The sequence below is a fragment of the Dasypus novemcinctus genome, chromosome 26 (assembly GCF_030445035.2).
Source record: "Dasypus novemcinctus isolate mDasNov1 chromosome 26, mDasNov1.1.hap2, whole genome shotgun sequence".
Taxonomy (NCBI): domain Eukaryota; kingdom Metazoa; phylum Chordata; class Mammalia; order Cingulata; family Dasypodidae; genus Dasypus; species Dasypus novemcinctus.
Window position 1 is genome coordinate 36,350,619 of NC_080698.1, and position 17,557 is coordinate 36,368,175.

General features: G+C 36.4%; 1 protein-coding gene across 4 annotated transcripts in view; it reads right to left on the reverse strand.

Annotated features, from left to right (window-relative positions):
• CNTN3 (contactin 3) overlaps positions 1 to 17,557 on the reverse strand; it is a 440,215-nt gene that overhangs the window by 338,620 nt on the left and 84,038 nt on the right. For all 4 annotated transcript variants that reach the window (XM_058288968.1, XM_058288967.1, XM_071212161.1 and 1 more), the window contains exon 2: positions 7,618 to 7,752. In XM_058288968.1, coding sequence (XP_058144951.1) covers positions 7,618 to 7,672 — 55 coding nt within the window. In that variant the 5' untranslated portion in view covers positions 7,673 to 7,752. The remainder of the gene's footprint in view (positions 1 to 7,617; positions 7,753 to 17,557) is intronic.

Below are 17,557 nucleotides of genomic sequence, written 5' to 3' on the forward strand. Positions count from 1 at the left end.
TTATCAATGATCAATGTTTTAAGAATAAAATACACCATGAATGCTTTGAGTATTTTACTCTGATTCTCACATGCACACTGATAAATGGTCAAGATTTAAATAGGATAAGTGAAAAGAAACTCAAGATTTAGGATGTTGCAATAGAGGGGATGATTCAAAATAAGTTTATCTGTAAAAACTTAGAGGGTGTCAGGATTTATAAGCAAAGATCAGAGACACCACCATTTTACCAGTATCAAAGCAAACAAATCATATATTATTACACACAAATACTGGAGAGGAAATGACTATTTGCATTTATGGAAAAGTTTACTTAAAGTGCCATATCCAACACCACAGAGAGATCCAAATCTGTTTTGAGATTATTTCAGCAGAAATTCCTTAATCATTTTCTCAATTATTACAAGGATGGTATTATTAAACAAATTGAAAACTATTCCTCAATCATTTCAGGGGCAACTTGAAAAAAGTATTTTGCTTTCAAGGCTTTCCTTAACCACTACTAGGGTAAAACACCCGTTCAGAAAGTTATTCACAGTAAAATGACATGGAATAGGATGGAAGGGTATGACTTAGAGCTCTCAAAGACTTGCCTCGGTAGGTTTGGTTTATGTTTGCATATATTGCCACTACAGGCATGAAAACAAGCAGAGTTTCTGATTTTCAAATCCATCCACAAAATGTGAATTTTGCTTGCACATGTTGTTCCTTACTAAATCTACTATGTTAAGAAAGCCAAAGGGAAGCAGACGTGGCTCAACTGATAGAGTGTCTACCTACCATATGGAGGGTCCAGGGTTCAATACCCAGGGCCTCCTGACCCATGTGGTGAGCCAGCCCATCACAGTGCTGCACGCACAAGGAGTGCTGTGCCATGTAGACGCACCCCCATGTAGGGATGTCCATGGACAAGGAGTGCGTCCCGCAAAGAGAGTCACCCTGCGTGAAAAAAGTGCAGCCCACTCAGAAGTGGTGCCACACACACACAGAGATGACGCAGCAAGATGACACAACAAAAAAGAGATGCAGTTTCCTAGTGTTGCCTGACAATGCAAGCAGATGCAGAATAACAGGGGGGAAGGGGAGAGAAATAAATAAAACAAATCTTTTTTCTTTTTAAAAAAAGAAAGCCAGCATTCACGTTTGGTGACCATAGCTTTTTCCTCAATTACAAAAGCAACAATTTTTAAAAATTATTTAGTTGATGCTTTCTAAATCATATCATAAAACATGATCTAAGGTCTACAGTTATAATAGATTTGGGGATACATATGAGTGGATGTAGGTCTCCACTGCCTCCCTAGCCCTTGAAGGAGCAAACATGAAGTTCAGGGGTCACTGTAGCCCTCCAAGAGTAAGGATCACACCAGGTCCAGAGTGGGTTTACTGATTTTTATGCTGTTTAAGCCAGGAGTGGGGCCATGTCAGCATGATGTTATCAAGGAGCTGGTTTCTTTTAATATCTCTGAGCTGCATTCAGAGTCAGCATTTCCATCAGGTTGACTTCCCTGATTGGCCACCTGCAGTGACCTGTCTTCAAGATTTCTCATTCAGATCCATCAAGAGAGAGGGCATTTCCACAAGAAAACCTTTGAATAAAAGTCAATTCTAAGACCATGAAAAAGGCATGTGCTGAATGGCTTAAGCCAATCACTGGGGCAAAGAGGACAGGTTCATTTTTGGAGTATTGATTGGGTCATCCATTCCTCATACCTCAAAGATTGCAGAATGAAGCAAATGTTGGAGAATCTACTACAATATCCACTGAAAGAAGGTAAAGGACAACTGAAATTTATCCTTGCTTAAACAGTTCTTTCTAGGATTAATGACTACTTTGGCAAATAATTCTTAGGTATTACCAAAATATTAGCAGGCTCCAATATATTGATTGTTTGCTACAATTTTAAGAGAAGAACTTGGTGAAATAACACTTTGGAACTTTTACAGAAATATGACATTTTCCATGATGGTATTTTTAACTAATTTTAGTTATCTAAGAGTTTTCACTTCCTTAGGCACTGTCAATGATTGTAGTTATCTTAGGAATTTCACTGTGAGCACATAGCTAGTCCAATGGGAAGACTGAAACTAAAAACAAAACAGAGGGAAACGGATGTGGCTCAACCAATTGGGATCCTATCATATAGGAGGTCCAGGGTTCAATGCCCAGGGCCTCCTGGTGAGGGCAAGCAGGCCCATGCAGTGAGCTGGCCCAAGCAGAGTGCCGGCCCATGTGGGAATGCGGTCCGATGCAGGAGAGCCACCCCACATGGGAATGCCGCCTCTCGCGGGAAAAGCTGCCCTGAGCAGGAGTGCCAGCCGACGCAGAGAGCTGGCACAGCAAGATGACGCAACAAGAGATGCAGAGGAGTGAAAATAAGAAGATGTAGCAGAACAGGGGAGCTGAGATGGCGCAAGAGAGTAATCGCCTCTCTCCCACTCCAGAATGTCCTAGGATTAGTTCTTGGAGCCACCTAATGAGAATACAAACAGACACAGAAAAACACATAGTGAATGGATACAGAGAGCAGACAACAGGGGGAAAGTGGAGAAGGGATGGAGGATTAAAAAAAATAAATCTTTAAAAAAAGAAAAACAGAACAGACAATGAATGACAACTACACATCCACTGATTAAGGACACCTGAAACCTGAATTCACCTTGCAAATGATTCAGTAATTGCAGGTAATATGCACTGAGCAAGTATTTACACCTTTTCGTGTAAAATTTTTTAAAAGTCCCAATTATCTTAATTAATTTGACTTTCTTTTGGTCTAGTAGAATATATTAGAGGACATGTGCAAAATGAGCAGCTTCCTATTTTATTAAATGTCTAGAGCACCACTGTACAATGGTATACTGTACAATGTACAATGGTACTAAAATACCAACATGCAAATTTAAAATTTTCTAGTAGATACATTTAGAAAAATAAAAAGAAACAGGAGAAATTAATTTTAATAACATGCTTTTACTTAACCAAAAATATCTAGAATATTATGATTTCATGATCTAATTAATTAAAAATCATTGAGCTGTTTTATTTTTTTACCACATCTTCAATATCTTGTATGTATTTTCCTATTACAGTACATCTTAATTTTGAATGGCCACATTTCTAATGCTCAAAAGCCATATGTTGCTAGTAGCTCCCACATTGGACAGTGTTCATCTAGAGTATCTCAAACAGTTGAACAATTAATTAGTAGGTAATTAAGTAGTTAGATAATTAAGTTGTAGTTGTTGATGATTTTTAGCCCTATGGTCTATGCATCATCCATTTTATTCCTGAAAAAAAATTAGTAAACTAGTGATTAGGGGATTAGACTTTGATTTCAGAGTTAAATAGAAATCTTGAGAGAACCACACAGATTGAGACTGTTCCTTAAATTGTTAGATACTATTTCCTTCTCTAAAATAAGAACAATAATCTCTACATCATTGAGTTTTTATAAATTAGATGAATTAAGAAAAGCATTTTTTACCATGCCTTTATACAGAAAATGAGCTTCCATTCAATAATACTATTATGATTATTAACTTTGTTGCCCACTTGGTGTGCCTCCTTTTTCTGATTTCTTCTTGGAATACTGAATGGTTCTCTCCTTTATCTCCGCTTTCTACCTAGATGTCTGGTTTATAAGCTCTTTGACAACAGCACAGGGAGAAATGCATGTTACAACATGACTGTGGTACTTTGAAGCTTTTATGGACCCCAGAAAATCATGTCCTTAGGGCTAATCCATTCCTGTGCATGTGAATCCTATTGTAGGTGGGACCTCCTTTTGATTAGATTACTTCAGTAGGGTATGACCAGGGTGGTTCTTAATCCTCTTACTAGAGACCTTTATAAAGGGGATGAACACAGAGAAAGAGGTGGAGAGGAACCCACAGAAACAGAGAAAAAAAAACTACAAGAGCAGAGAGAGAAAGCCATGAAACCAAGGAGCTGGAATCAATAGAACCTGTGAGAAAGGAAGCCAGAATCTGAAGGAACAAAACCTAGAAGAAAAGGGCCAGCAGATGCCATCATGTGCCAGTCTTCAGGGAGAAAGCTTCACCTGATAATGCCTTGATTGGACATATTCATGGCCTCCAAACTGTGAGCTTGCAACCTAATAAATCCCCATTGTAAAAGCCAACTCATTTCTGGTGTATTGCTTTTGGCATCTTTTTGCATCGAAAACAATAATACACGTATTATATCATCAGCTCCACAATGACTGGGATATTGTTCATTTTGTTCACTGCTACATGTCAAATGCCGAGAAGCACTAAGCAGTCAATACTTCATCAAGTGAGTGAGGCACTCTGATATTTTCTACTCAATTTAAAATATTCTAGTTTTTTAAAATTCTATTAAGAAATACTGGTGATCATCCACTAAAATGAGTTTTCTAACTACTATTTGGTGGTGACCTTTAGATTGAAAGCTCTTACTTCTGTGTTGCTCTATATCCTAATTTTACACACCAGGTACACCTTTTGTCATGAAAAGTGGTAATTTTCTCTAGACATATAGTAACATAGAAACTTGATGTCATCTTTGACTCATCACTTTCCTTCCTATCTCATGCCTCTTCTATGAGAAAACTCTGGTTTATCTTCAATATATTAAAAATTTACCAACAACTCTAATACAACCCTGGGGTCAGCCACAATCATCCCTTGCCTGATTACTGCTTCTGCTTGCTTCCCACCTCTTCACACTCAATCCTCAAGACAGCATCCAGCGAGATCCTTAAATTAAAAGCATATGTCAGATCACATCACTCCTCCATTCACACCACACTTTGGCTCCTGAGGACATTCTGAGCAAAAGAATCAAAATTGTATTTCACTCGTTTACAAGGTCCTGCATTTTCAGCAGCTTTCACCGTATATTACCTCCTTACCCTCATTTTCTACACTTCTAACCCACCTCATCCTGACACAACCATGCTGTTACTGGAACATATGACATGTTCACATGGTAGCTTTACATATGTTGTTGATTCTGCCTGCATCTCTCCTCCTCAAGATATCCACAAGGTCAATTCATCCACCTCTAAATGTCACCTTCTCAGTGAGGACAAGTCTTATGACCATATTTAAAACTGCAACCCATCCAACTATCCCCACATTTTTATGCTATTGTGTTTCCTTCCCCTCCACCACAACCAAAGCACAATCACCTAACTCAATGTCACTGTCTACCGCAACCTAATAGAATGTTCCCCCATCAAGATAAATATCTATGTCCATTTCATCACTGAAAAGAGTGCCTAGAACATGGGAAATGCTCAATAAATATTCCTTTAAGAATGAAATGAAGCCTAGCATTTTTGACAGAAAAAAACAGGAGTTCATCGTAGGACAGACTCCTGGAAATAAATTACTTTTTGTCTCTTTGAAGAAGGGCGAAAAAAAGGGAAAAACTGCACAAAGTAATGAATACCAAAAGCTCAACTTTGAAAAAATAAACACAAATCATCATTTTCTGCATTTAATAATTTTATATCTTTCACTTAACACTAAGTGAATTTGTGCAAAATAGTTCTCCTTGCCATTTCACAATATCTAGATTTATGGCACCTCCCCAATATTATTAACAGATTTTAATTTTAATACCTATAAAGTGCCCCTATATTTGTGACTATATCATATTCACAAGCCAGGCTTTTAATCTAAATTTTATAGAGAACCAAAAGGAACAATAGTATTCTGTATACAGACAAAAGTATAAAACCGGGTCCCTTTGAAAAATTGGTGAGAGCCAAATTTTTCCCCATAAGATAATTAGGCAGATTGCCAATTTCCTAAGTAAAACCCTATATATAATTTATCTTTGTCCTTATCAATTAATCTAAGTTTTCCTTCCAAATCCTTAAAGGTTTCTTACACCATATCCCGAGTTTCAAGTTGGCCTTTACATTCTTTCATAAAGTCTTAAAATTTTAGTAAATGGACATTGTATTTTCTGTAAAATTATTCAAAATTATGTAAAGCATTTCTCAAAATAATGCTAAAATGCAATCAATACAATTTGTACATGTTACAGAATTGCAGTGTAAATTTTTAAACATTTGAGAAACTGATATACTTTCTGACTGAGGAAACTTTATTCTTTTTTTGATTAAATGGGAAATTTTAAGATTGCCAACTGTAAAAGTTGATATCCTGAACAAGAAGTTTGTTGCAGTATATTCCATATCATTTTTGCTCCTTCTGCTACAACATAATTCTAATTTTGAATCTTTGTGAGGAAAAGAATTCAAGGGAAAGAAACCCACAAAATTTTAGTTTTAATACATGTATTGCTTTTTTTCTAAGTCCCATTTGAAAAGGAAGAAATTTGAAAATGATTACCCCCTTATCAATCTCAGTGCTACATTAGCAGCAATTTAAAAAAAAATGTAAGGGAAAACTTGTTTAAAGCTTTATTTTAAAAGTTGGAAGTTTTTATCATACTCTATTATCAATTACTGATTTTTGCCATATTTTTATCACTTCAAGTTTTGAAGAATATTTTATATTTGGAATAAAACCTCAGGAAACTACTCCAAAAAATATACATCCTTTCAAATAACATGTGTTTTATCTATTAATTACATTTGGTCTCATTCCACACAGATTTTTTTCAGGTCAAAAAAGAAAAATGACAAGACATTTTGGTTAATTTTCTTCGGAGTAATAAATAAATTGTATTTAGGCAGAAAATTGTTCAATTTCTTAAGATGTGGGTGCTGAAATTTTTAGGGGTAGGTGGCAAGTATTTTTGCAACATACTTTCAAAACACTTAGTAAAGAACAAAAAGAAAAACACATACGTACAAACATACACAGAGATAGAAAAAAAAAAAGTGGTACAACAGCTAAATCTAAATTGTGAATAGATCAGTATTTATTGTGCTAGTCTTTCAACGTCTTAGGTGCTTCAGAATTTTTTAAATAAAAGTAAGGGAAACAAAATAAATAAAAACTAGCAGTATAAATATTACCTTATCAAAAATCTTTCTCTTATTCATTCACTCTTCCATAAAATAAAACAAAACACACAAACAAAGAGGAAATACACCAAATGATTTATAACAGCTTCTTTTATATGGTAGAAACATGAAAAATTTCTTTTTTCTCTTACTTTGATCTAAATATCAAGTTTTTCAAAATTAAAATAGAAAATAGCCTATCTTGATTTTTGGTTTCTTAAGTAAGGTGTTTGCTAAAAATTTAAAAGTAGGATTGTTTATGATTGTATATGGAAATACCAGCATTATTTAAATTTTTAGTCTGCCTTGTGTAACAGAGATTACACATTTTATCTCCTTTGGAAAAAAGAATTAAATTCTTTGAATTTTTATTTATATATATTTATATAGCATTCAAAATCCTCAGCATAATACTGCAGTAGATCTTTATTAGGTGTCATTATACTTGCTCTGAAAATAAAACACCTTGAAGAAATTAGAGGGAAAATGAGAAATTATCAAAAGAGAGAATTGCAATATTCTATCTGGTAAAAAAAATATTTGCTCTCCTTTGTTACTGTTAGAGTTTTATTTCAACATTTAAAATTGTTTAAGCCTATGACTTGAGCATAGTTCTTATCTTAATTTTGAAAATACAGCTTATATTTACCTCCTATGCAGCCAATGAATGAAAGCAGGATCAACTGTTTCCATGACAACATCATCTTTAATTGCTAAAAACAAGAGTAACTCTTGTCCAGCCTCTGATGAATAGAATGCTTTGTCTTCAGGTAAATCCTTTAATCTGTAAAATATATATAAAAAGAAGTTAGACTTGAGGAAAAAGTGTTTTAAAAAACAGATTTTTATGTCTTTTTTATAAAATTATAACATTTATAGACTATCAAAATCTTTAAACTTAATAAATCTTTTTGATACAAAATAAGAGGATTTGTTTGAAATGCAATGCTGTAAAATACTTTATGCAATTGGCATGCAGAAGGAAATGGCGCTACATAATTAGAAATTTCCAACAATATTAAAAAATTAAAAATTAATATATTAAATATTAAACCTTTTGCTAGATAATAACTACAACAAATTAATTATTACCCTGGAACTCTAACTTTTTTCATTTTCTCTAATGATAACATTTTTGTGAAACTAATAAAAAACAAATACCCAGATATCTTTAAGCACTGCTTCTTAGAGTCTTTGAATCCCTAGGAAGGCATACAAATTATAAACAGCATCATCAATGGCCATCTTAAGTCTATTTTTTTCAGAAGCACTTGCAGAAAGCCCCCTATTATATTTACTTTGTAAATCAGATCAAAGTGCTAATGGCATAAACTATTCAGTCTGAGAACTTTGCAAATGAACACAGTTTCTTCTTTCACTTTCTTAAATTTTCAAACATTTCTATATGCTTGTTGAGAGGAAATAATTATGTGAAAATCTTGTGTAACTTTCCATAGCCACTTGAAACTAGTTAATGCTTAATGATAAAGAAGGACAGATACAAACACCCAAAATTGGAAAAGCATCTCCCCAAATGCAGAATCTCAGCTGCTCCACGCATGGGGACTATTTTAAAGTCTGCCACTTGAGCAGAGTAGCTGTACAGCACTCGGATTCAGCAGCTGCTACTGACTGGGTTGTTTTAGCTGCTGCTGAGCAAGAAAGGAGAAATCTCAGCCTTCATAACCATGTTCTCAACCATGGGTTACTGACAAGTGGTGTATCCAAATCTGATACTAAGTATATTCCAAATAATAATTTCAAGGGTGGAATTATGACAATTTGCAAATTATGCACTTAAAATAATATACCAGGGAAGCGGACTTGGCCCAGTGGTTAGGGCATCCGCTTACCACGTGGGAGGTCTGCGGTTCAAACCCCAGGCCTCCTTGACCTGTATGGAGCTGGCCCATGCACAGTGCTGATGCGCGCAAGGAGTGCCGTGCCATGCAGGGGTGTCTCTGCGTAGGGGAGCCCCACGCGCAAGAATTGTGCCCCGAAAGGAGAGCCCCAGCATGAAAGAAAGTGCAGCCTGCCCAGGAATGGTGCCGCACACACGGAGAGCTGACACAACAAGACGATGCAGCAAAAAGAAACACAGATTCCCGTGCCGCTGACACCAGAAGCAGACAAAGAAGACACAGCAAATGGACACAGAGAACAGACAATGGGGGGGGGGGAGAAAATAAATAAATAAATCTTTAAAAAATAAAAAATAAAATAAAATAAAATAATATATCAGATCAGTCAATGTTGTTTCTGGTGACATACAAGTCAATATCCACTCCTGAATGGGAAATAAGAAGTGGTATTGCAGCTAGAATGTCAGGAATGATGTATAAATCTGAGTAGGTCAATGGGAGTTGTACAAATGGAAGTATAATTGAGACTGCTGTTCCAAGAACTGCAAATTAGAAACTTACACCCTCATGGGGTCTTTGACCTCATCTCACTAAATCATAACTACAAACTGCACATGTCTTAGTTTGGGTTCCCCCTAAGGCAAACACAGTCAAAAGAATTCAAATGCAAGTGGTTGACTTGTGAGGTGAGAGACAAAATCCGTAGAGAGTGGATCGAAGGCAGCCAATAAAAGGTGAGCTAGAAAGTCATCTACCACTGTGGGTGGCAGAAGCTTATTCCCACTGGGGAAATGCTGGCAATCCAGTCTGTGTAGAGCCTTTGTGTCAGAGTTATCCAACCAAGGGACAAGGGAGCTGGGGTTATTTACTAACCAACTCATTGACTCATTAGTCATTGGCCATTGTTTGGGTGCTGCTCCCAAGAAACTGTTAATTACACAGCACTTCTAGTCTCCCACTGGGCCAGCAAAATGGCTCCAGAACACCCTTCCCCTCAAAAGAAAAAAAAAAACAGGGCTTCTGATAATGAAAGGCAGGTGCTGGCAATTGGAAGTGTGCACTGAGTGATAAAGGCAAGACAATATGAATGGGGGACACATAGTATCTGCCACAATGTGCATAAGAAGCTGAAATTTAAAACTAATTTCAATAGCATCGGGTCCCAGGTGCCTAAAAGTCAGAATTATTGAAAAAGTTAAGTATATGGAAGAGGCCCACATTCTACTCAAATCAATCAAGCCTTTGCAGGGGTTGAGTTTTTCTTCTTTGGACCACAGACTTTCAGATACCTAGCCTACCATCTCTCACTTGTGGTGAATCAGCAACACATCTTGTGTCCATGTTAATGTTGCTTAGATTCCTATGCCATTTTATTTGCATAGTTTTTATATTCAATTACTAATTTAAATAATAACTGAAATCATTCTATATTAGATTAAATTTATAAGAGATAGCCATAACAACCACAACTTCCTTCTATTCATGCATGTAAGGAAAATGTAATACAAAAATAAGGATGATAACTTTATACCCATTAGACTGGCAACTATTTAAAAAGCACACAGACTACAGGTGTTGGAGAAGAAGTAGAGGAATGGGAACTCTTATCCATTGCTGGTGGGAATGTAGAATGGTGCAGCCATTGTGGAGGACAGTTTGTCGGTTTCTCAGGAAGCTAACTATAGAACTGCCATATGATCCAGCAATCCCATTGCTGGGTATATACCCAAAAGAATTGAAAGCAGGGACACGAAAAGAGACATACAGACAAATTTTCAGAGGCATTAATCACTATTGCCAAAATTTGGAGACAACCCTAATGTCCATTAATAGATTAGTGGATAAATAAATTGTGGTATATACATTAAATGGAATATTACTCAGCTATAGGAAGGAATGCAGTATTAACACATGGGATAACATGGATGAATCTTGAAGACCTTATGTTGAGTGAAGCAAGCCAGGCACTGAAGGGCAAATATTACATGACCTCACTGATAGGATTAGGCAAGTTGAGCAGACTTACAGAGCTAGAGTCTGGAAGACAGGTATATAGGAGACAGAAAGGGAGAAGGTTGTAAGTCAATGCCCACATGGGCAAAATCTATGATAAGGTAGAAGGATGTAGTTGTGCAGTGGATGGGCATGACAGTGGTGCAGTGATGCTATTGGGTTGGGCAGTGCTGGTTTACAAGGGTGGGTGAAGGGTGGGAAGGGTTGGTTGGACTGTCCATTGAACTAGTGGGAGGATTAGGGGAAGGAGCAGGTGAACTCTGGGGATTTGTGGGTATGTGGTTGAAACTACAACATTGGGAACGTTTTTTTTTTTTTTGGCAGATATGGCAGGGGAGGGTTATTGGTTTAGGGTGTTGGATATGGGGGGCAAGAGGGATAGGGCACACCAGGGGCAGGCTTCTAGGGAGTGTGTGAGAGTATTCGTCTTGTCATAGTGGGTTGTATCAGTAGGTGGAGACCCACATAATAAGCAGGAAGCTGTTGGACTCCCACCCTGGAGAATCCTGCTATGTTCTCAAATAGAGGGGCAGGAACCTCTTGAGAGCATAGGCAGTGCCTAACAGGGGAGGAGAGGCCAGTATGTCAAGTCCTCACTATTGTTGCAAGTAACTATGAATCTTGTTCTTCAAGGAATGAAGGTTGGTGGTTGCCATGGGTCCTGAGGGGATGGGGAGTGAGGAATAGAAGAGATGGAACCTGGAGCATTTTGTGGGTGATAGAATTATTCTATGATTGTGCAATGATGGATACAGACTATGTCAGATTTCATCAAAATTTATAAAAGTGTATGGTACATAATGTATATCATAATGTAAATCATTGATCACAGTTAGTAGCAATGTTTCAATATTTGTACATCAATTGTAAGAAATGTACCATGCATATGCAAAATGTTATAAATAGGGGAAGGGGGAAAAGAGGGAGGTTGTTTGGTATTTGGGAATCCCCTATATTCCGTACATGACTTTTCTGTAACCTACAACTTCTTTGAAGACAAAATGAAAAAATAAGACACTGGGGAAATAAAAAGAATGCACTATAAAAATATTACAGTGATGAAAGACAATGTCAAAATTTTTTTTTATTATTTCAAATTCATTTTTAAATTTTTTGTATTTTATTTGTTATTTTTTAAACTATCATTATTTCATTTCCTTATTAATTGTATTTGGTTATTTTATTGGCTTCATTTTTTAAGAAGTTTTGGATCCCAGAAGGGTTACAACTGTGGCAGGGGAGGATCATCCATGCAGGGTGTCAGTGATGGGGGATGCATGAGAATAGGTTCACCTGCAGCATACCTACCAGGCATATGAATGTGTTCAAGTGTTCATGGGGCTTGTCATGTTAGGTGGAGATTCACACAGTAACTGAAAGAATATCGAATTCCCATCCTGGGGAGCTCGGCCACATTCTCTAATGGGACAGCAAGAATCCCCCAAGTACAGGAGCAGGAGTAGTGAAGGAGAATGGACCGATGATGGGCCCTTGATATTGATAACTGTACTTATGAACTGTTATTTTTAAAATAGAAACTTGGTCTAGTATTATAAGGTACCTAAGGTACCTCCTGAGAACCTCCTTTTTGCTCAAATGTGGCCTCTTTCTAAACCAAAATCAGCATATAAACTTACTACCTTCCCTCCAGTATGGGACATGAGACTCCCAGGGATAAGCTTCCCTGGCACCAAGGGATTGCTACCAAGCACCAACTAGCAATGCAACTAGAAAAAGACCTTGACCAAAAGGGGGAAAGCGTAAAGACAAATGAGTTTATATGCCTAAGAGACTTCAAAGTAAGTCTGGTAGTGATTCCAGGAATTATGCTTATGGGTGTCTCAGCAGGATCTCATTGACTGCCAAAGTAAATATTGCCTCAAATAGCAGGGCTCCTGAGGGCTCTGGAGACATCCAGAACTATAGGCTGGAGTTTGGCACCCTGCCTGTGGGACCTACTTTGGAATTTGTACTCCCTAGGGTGACAGAGGTGAACTCAGTTGTGGTTTCCCTACACATGGCTCTTCTGACCCTTCTATTGGACCCTATAGTTAGTACAAGAGTTGATAAGTATATGTTCAAAAGGCTTAAATCTTTGGGCTTTTCCATGTGCCAGTTGGGCCCTGAATCTCAACAGCACTGCAACACTTACTCTCCAGTTCATTGGACTCAGCCAGGACAACTAACAAGAGATGAGGATGGACAACGACCATCCCAAGGAAGAGAAAGTCTGCAACTGCAAGCAAGATAGTCCCATCCATCTGTCCCATAGGATCTAAGTCCCCTCTCAATTAGAGGTGGAGTGGGCATCACCATTCCAGAATCCTCAGGTTTGGGGGATGAATGATGGACAAGAGTAGACTCACAGTTATTCTACTGTAGACTTATTGTGATTCTAGCAATGGAAGAACTTTTATCATTGATGTGGAGGCAGTGGCCACTGGAGGTTCTGAGGGGAAGAAGAGGGAAAATCAGGTGTAATGATAGATACAGGCTATTATATATTTTGTCATAACTTATAAAATTGTGTGGGAAAGAGTGTAACAAACTACGATGTAAACTATAATCCATGCTTAGTGGCAGTGTTCCAAAATGTATTCATTAATTATAACAAATATACCACACTAATGAAAGATATTGCTAATGTAGGAAAATGTGGGAGGGTTAGGGAGCAGGGTATAAAGGATACCCCATATTTTTTATGTAATATTTATATATTCTGTCTTTTAAAAAATAAAAAGTAAATATAAAAATATAAAGATGATATATATACATACACATATACATATACACACATATATACACACATATTTATGCACAAACACACACATATATATAAATAGAAAATCAATAATTTTATAAACTATCAAAATATGTTGGCAATTAGTCATAAAAGGCATGGGAAAAATGAAGTGAATTAAGGACACATGACATTTCAAAGAGTCATTAGAAGTTAGGGAGTTAATATAAGGTCCATCAAAGTTGGACCTGGAAAAACTTGGTTATATCAAAACAATAAAACTAAAAGGAATAGGTAGTTGGGATTTTCAGGGATAAAAAAGAAAAAACTCTGGCAAAGGACCATCATCATCATCATTATTATCATCATCCATCGTCTTCTTCATGATAGTTTTTCAAAATCACCCAAATAAATATGTGAAGCTGTACACTATGTCATACAGAGGACAAAAAATATTGTCTATGCTCTAATACCTTAATGGAAAATAGCGTGTTATAAATTCTTATAAGCAGGGTAAGAAAGCAATCACTAGACTGATAAATCTCTGAAGACAGGACCATGGCTTATCCATCACTAGTTGCTCCAATGTTCCAAACACTCTCATACATCGTAGGCTTTCAAGCAATGTTTCTTGCTGTGCTTCCAGAACAATTAATAAATTAACACGGGAGATTAAATTTTGCACTGGATATAAAGTGGCTGTAAACTATTTCTATGGAAATGAAAGCATAAATCACAAGATGGGATTCCAGTCACCATTTGAAAATTATTTTATGGAAGTGTGTAAGAAAGCATATGGAAAATAAGAGCGTGAAAATTTTTATCTTCTAATACTGCATCCCCCCAAGGTAACACACATATCGGTTACATTTAATAAGTATAAGCTTATTGAAAGAAGTGCTAACCTTTGGAAATTCATTCAATTAACAAATGCTTCCTGAGCACCTATTAGATGCTGGGCTTACAACTCTAGAGGATGTTTAGTGGGGAAGGAGTCTGGGGGAAGAGATGACCCATTCTCATGGAACATACCAATAGTGATTCAAAGAATCGTGTAGTATTTGTAAATTGTCCACTGTGAAAGATGTAATGGGAAGGTAGCAGGTGCTATGAAAACCTAAATGAGAACATCCTTTACCAGGAAGATCAGGGAAGGCTCCCTGAGGAAGTGGCATATACCCTGCTGAAAGAGAAGAGATGACATAAACATGACACAAACCAGGTATGTGTGTATGTTTGGTGGGGGAAAGAAGGGATGGCAAGGAAGAATATTTCCAGGAATAAACAATATAATTTTGAACAGAATTTGTTTTCATATCTATTTGCATAAATTAGGTTTATTTCCATTTTCAAAACACATCCATTAATTTCTATATGAGAAAATAATATATATACATATGCATATATAAAAGCTTTGGTCTTATTAGTTGGTTAATAGGCTGATGAATAGGCTTATTAGTTGGTTAATAGGCTGATCAACCACCACCTTATCTCCCAAGCTGCCCTAGGAGCCTATCACACCTCACTCAGTTGGCAAGAGGCTTAGCAGGGAGCTTCCAAAATTGTGCACAATCCCATGTCAGTTCTGATTGGTCAGTGCCCATGTCTTAATGCTGGGTAACTCTTCTGGCACTCAAGGCATAGGGACTAGAATATGCAAAGGCCCTGTAACATAAATGTCCATGGCTTGTTACAAAACCAGAAAGACCACTAATGAGATAGAATGCAGATGACCAGGTTGAGTGTAGTATGAAATGAGAATGCAGATTTATAGTAGAGGTCAACCTTGGAGGACTGGCTAAGAATTTTAGTCTCAGGATAAAGCCCTTTGAAAAGCCCCTGCTATTGTAGCCCGGAAGTTGAAAGGATCAAATTTTCAAGGAACAGTCAATTCAGATATATTTTCTTCTGTATCAGGCTTAAAAGGATGAAAGGAAAACACATTCTTTAACACCCAAATTTCATTTTCAACTACAAATTCATATAAATCACAGGCTAGATAATATTAGGCAAACTATCCAATTTAAGACAAGAGATGTCTTAATATACACATATTCTAATATTATTACACATACATATATACATACAGACACAAACACACTGTATAAAGTTTGAAGGTAAAATGAAATCTCATTCAAGAAGATTGACTTCATAAAAACGAAGTTAATTAATACAATAACAACTCGACTTAGCACTGCCAACTATTCTCACAAAGAGAAGGGACATTATAAAGTTCATTCCACTTCTGAAATCACAAAGCTAAAATAAATACAAAGGAAGCCATTGGAGCAAGACAAATAGACATCAAAATGCCATCTGCTACAGTAAGAATAGCCTACTATTCACATAAATGTTTTAAATCAAGGGGGGGAAAAGGTAACTTTTAGACATTTGCATTTTAGACTAAAGTTTAATGTATTCATAACACATTTAGGCTGGTGGTCTTTAGTCCCCAAATTTAATACAAATTGACAACTGTACTATTTGTTCTTAATGTTAGCTGAGTTAAAAAATGGAATCAAAACCAAAAATGCTCTAAACAGTCATTCTAAAAGGACAGACCACTGTGCCTTTCAGCATAAACTTTACAAAATTACTACTAAGACTATGGATAATGAAGTATCAATATATAACTTATAATTTGAAATATATATATAGACAACTTTGAATATTGTCTTGGCAAAATCTGTAAATTAAGTTTTCTTTTAATTATTTTATTGAATTGTATCACCCATACATAATATAAACAATAAGAGTATAATAGTAGTTGTGAACTTACAAAACAAATATATATAACATCATACAAGCCTCTCATAACTGACCCTACCACCAATAACTTGCATTGTTGTTAAAACTTTTTAACTAATAATTAAAGAGCATTGTCAAAATATTACTACTAACCAAAGTATTTTCCACAACCAACTCTATTATTATCTTCATATCATTTATAGGTGAACATACATAAACATACATAAACAATAACTGTATAGTAAAAGTTGTGAACTTACAAAGCAAACATGCATAACATCATACAGGGGTCCCACACATCAACCTTGCATTGTCATGAGATGTCCAAATTAAGTTTTTTGATGTAATAGAACCTTAAGGTGTGAGTATGATTTAGCTTCACTAGCATCATAGTAAGAATATTTTGTTTTTCAAACAGGCAAACGCTACAGCAATTTTTTCTAGAAGGATTGTTTATCATACCACCATCCCTCACATCCACAAAAATTTACTTCCATTTTCCACATTTGAGAAATGAATTTTATTCAATACTATACACTATCCCCACTCTATGCCCTTTCACACACACAGAGAAAAGAAATAAACAAGCAGCAAAAGCAAAACTTAAGTGGGCTAAAGAATTTTAATACAGTAAAATGTTCAATAACTAACAGAAGTTTGATACCTACATTTTTTGTACTCAGACTTGTAGAACTTATATTAACTCTATAGGATTTGTAGCCATAAAATATTAGTCAACTAATGAATGAGTCTATTTGCCATATTAGACTGAACACTCTGCCAGGTAAGAAATCAGGTATGGTATGCCTAGTCTGTTTTCATTCATAATTATTCATTCAGTCAAAATCTGTACATCTTCCAACAATGTAGTTCATCCACTCTGCCTACTAAGCCTGCCTCCTTCCAAATGGAACTGGCCTGGCAGAGGATAGAATTTACATGAAGTCTGGGCTTTCAGTCCAAGATTCTTGACCTCACACATATCTTCCCTTCAGTTTACAAGTGTTTAGCAGCTAAAGAAAGGGGAGAATATAATGTGTTCAGTTTGAAGTTATCTTCCACACCAGTGGCTCCCTCTCTGTTTATAGTAGCACAATCAGCAAATATCGCGAATGCCAGCTGGAAGTCATCTCAGGTTCCTGTGGATACTCACAGCACTCTATCTTCCTTCCTTAGGCCCTCAAGACTTTCAACACCTTTTATTATAGTTATTTACACTATGGCTT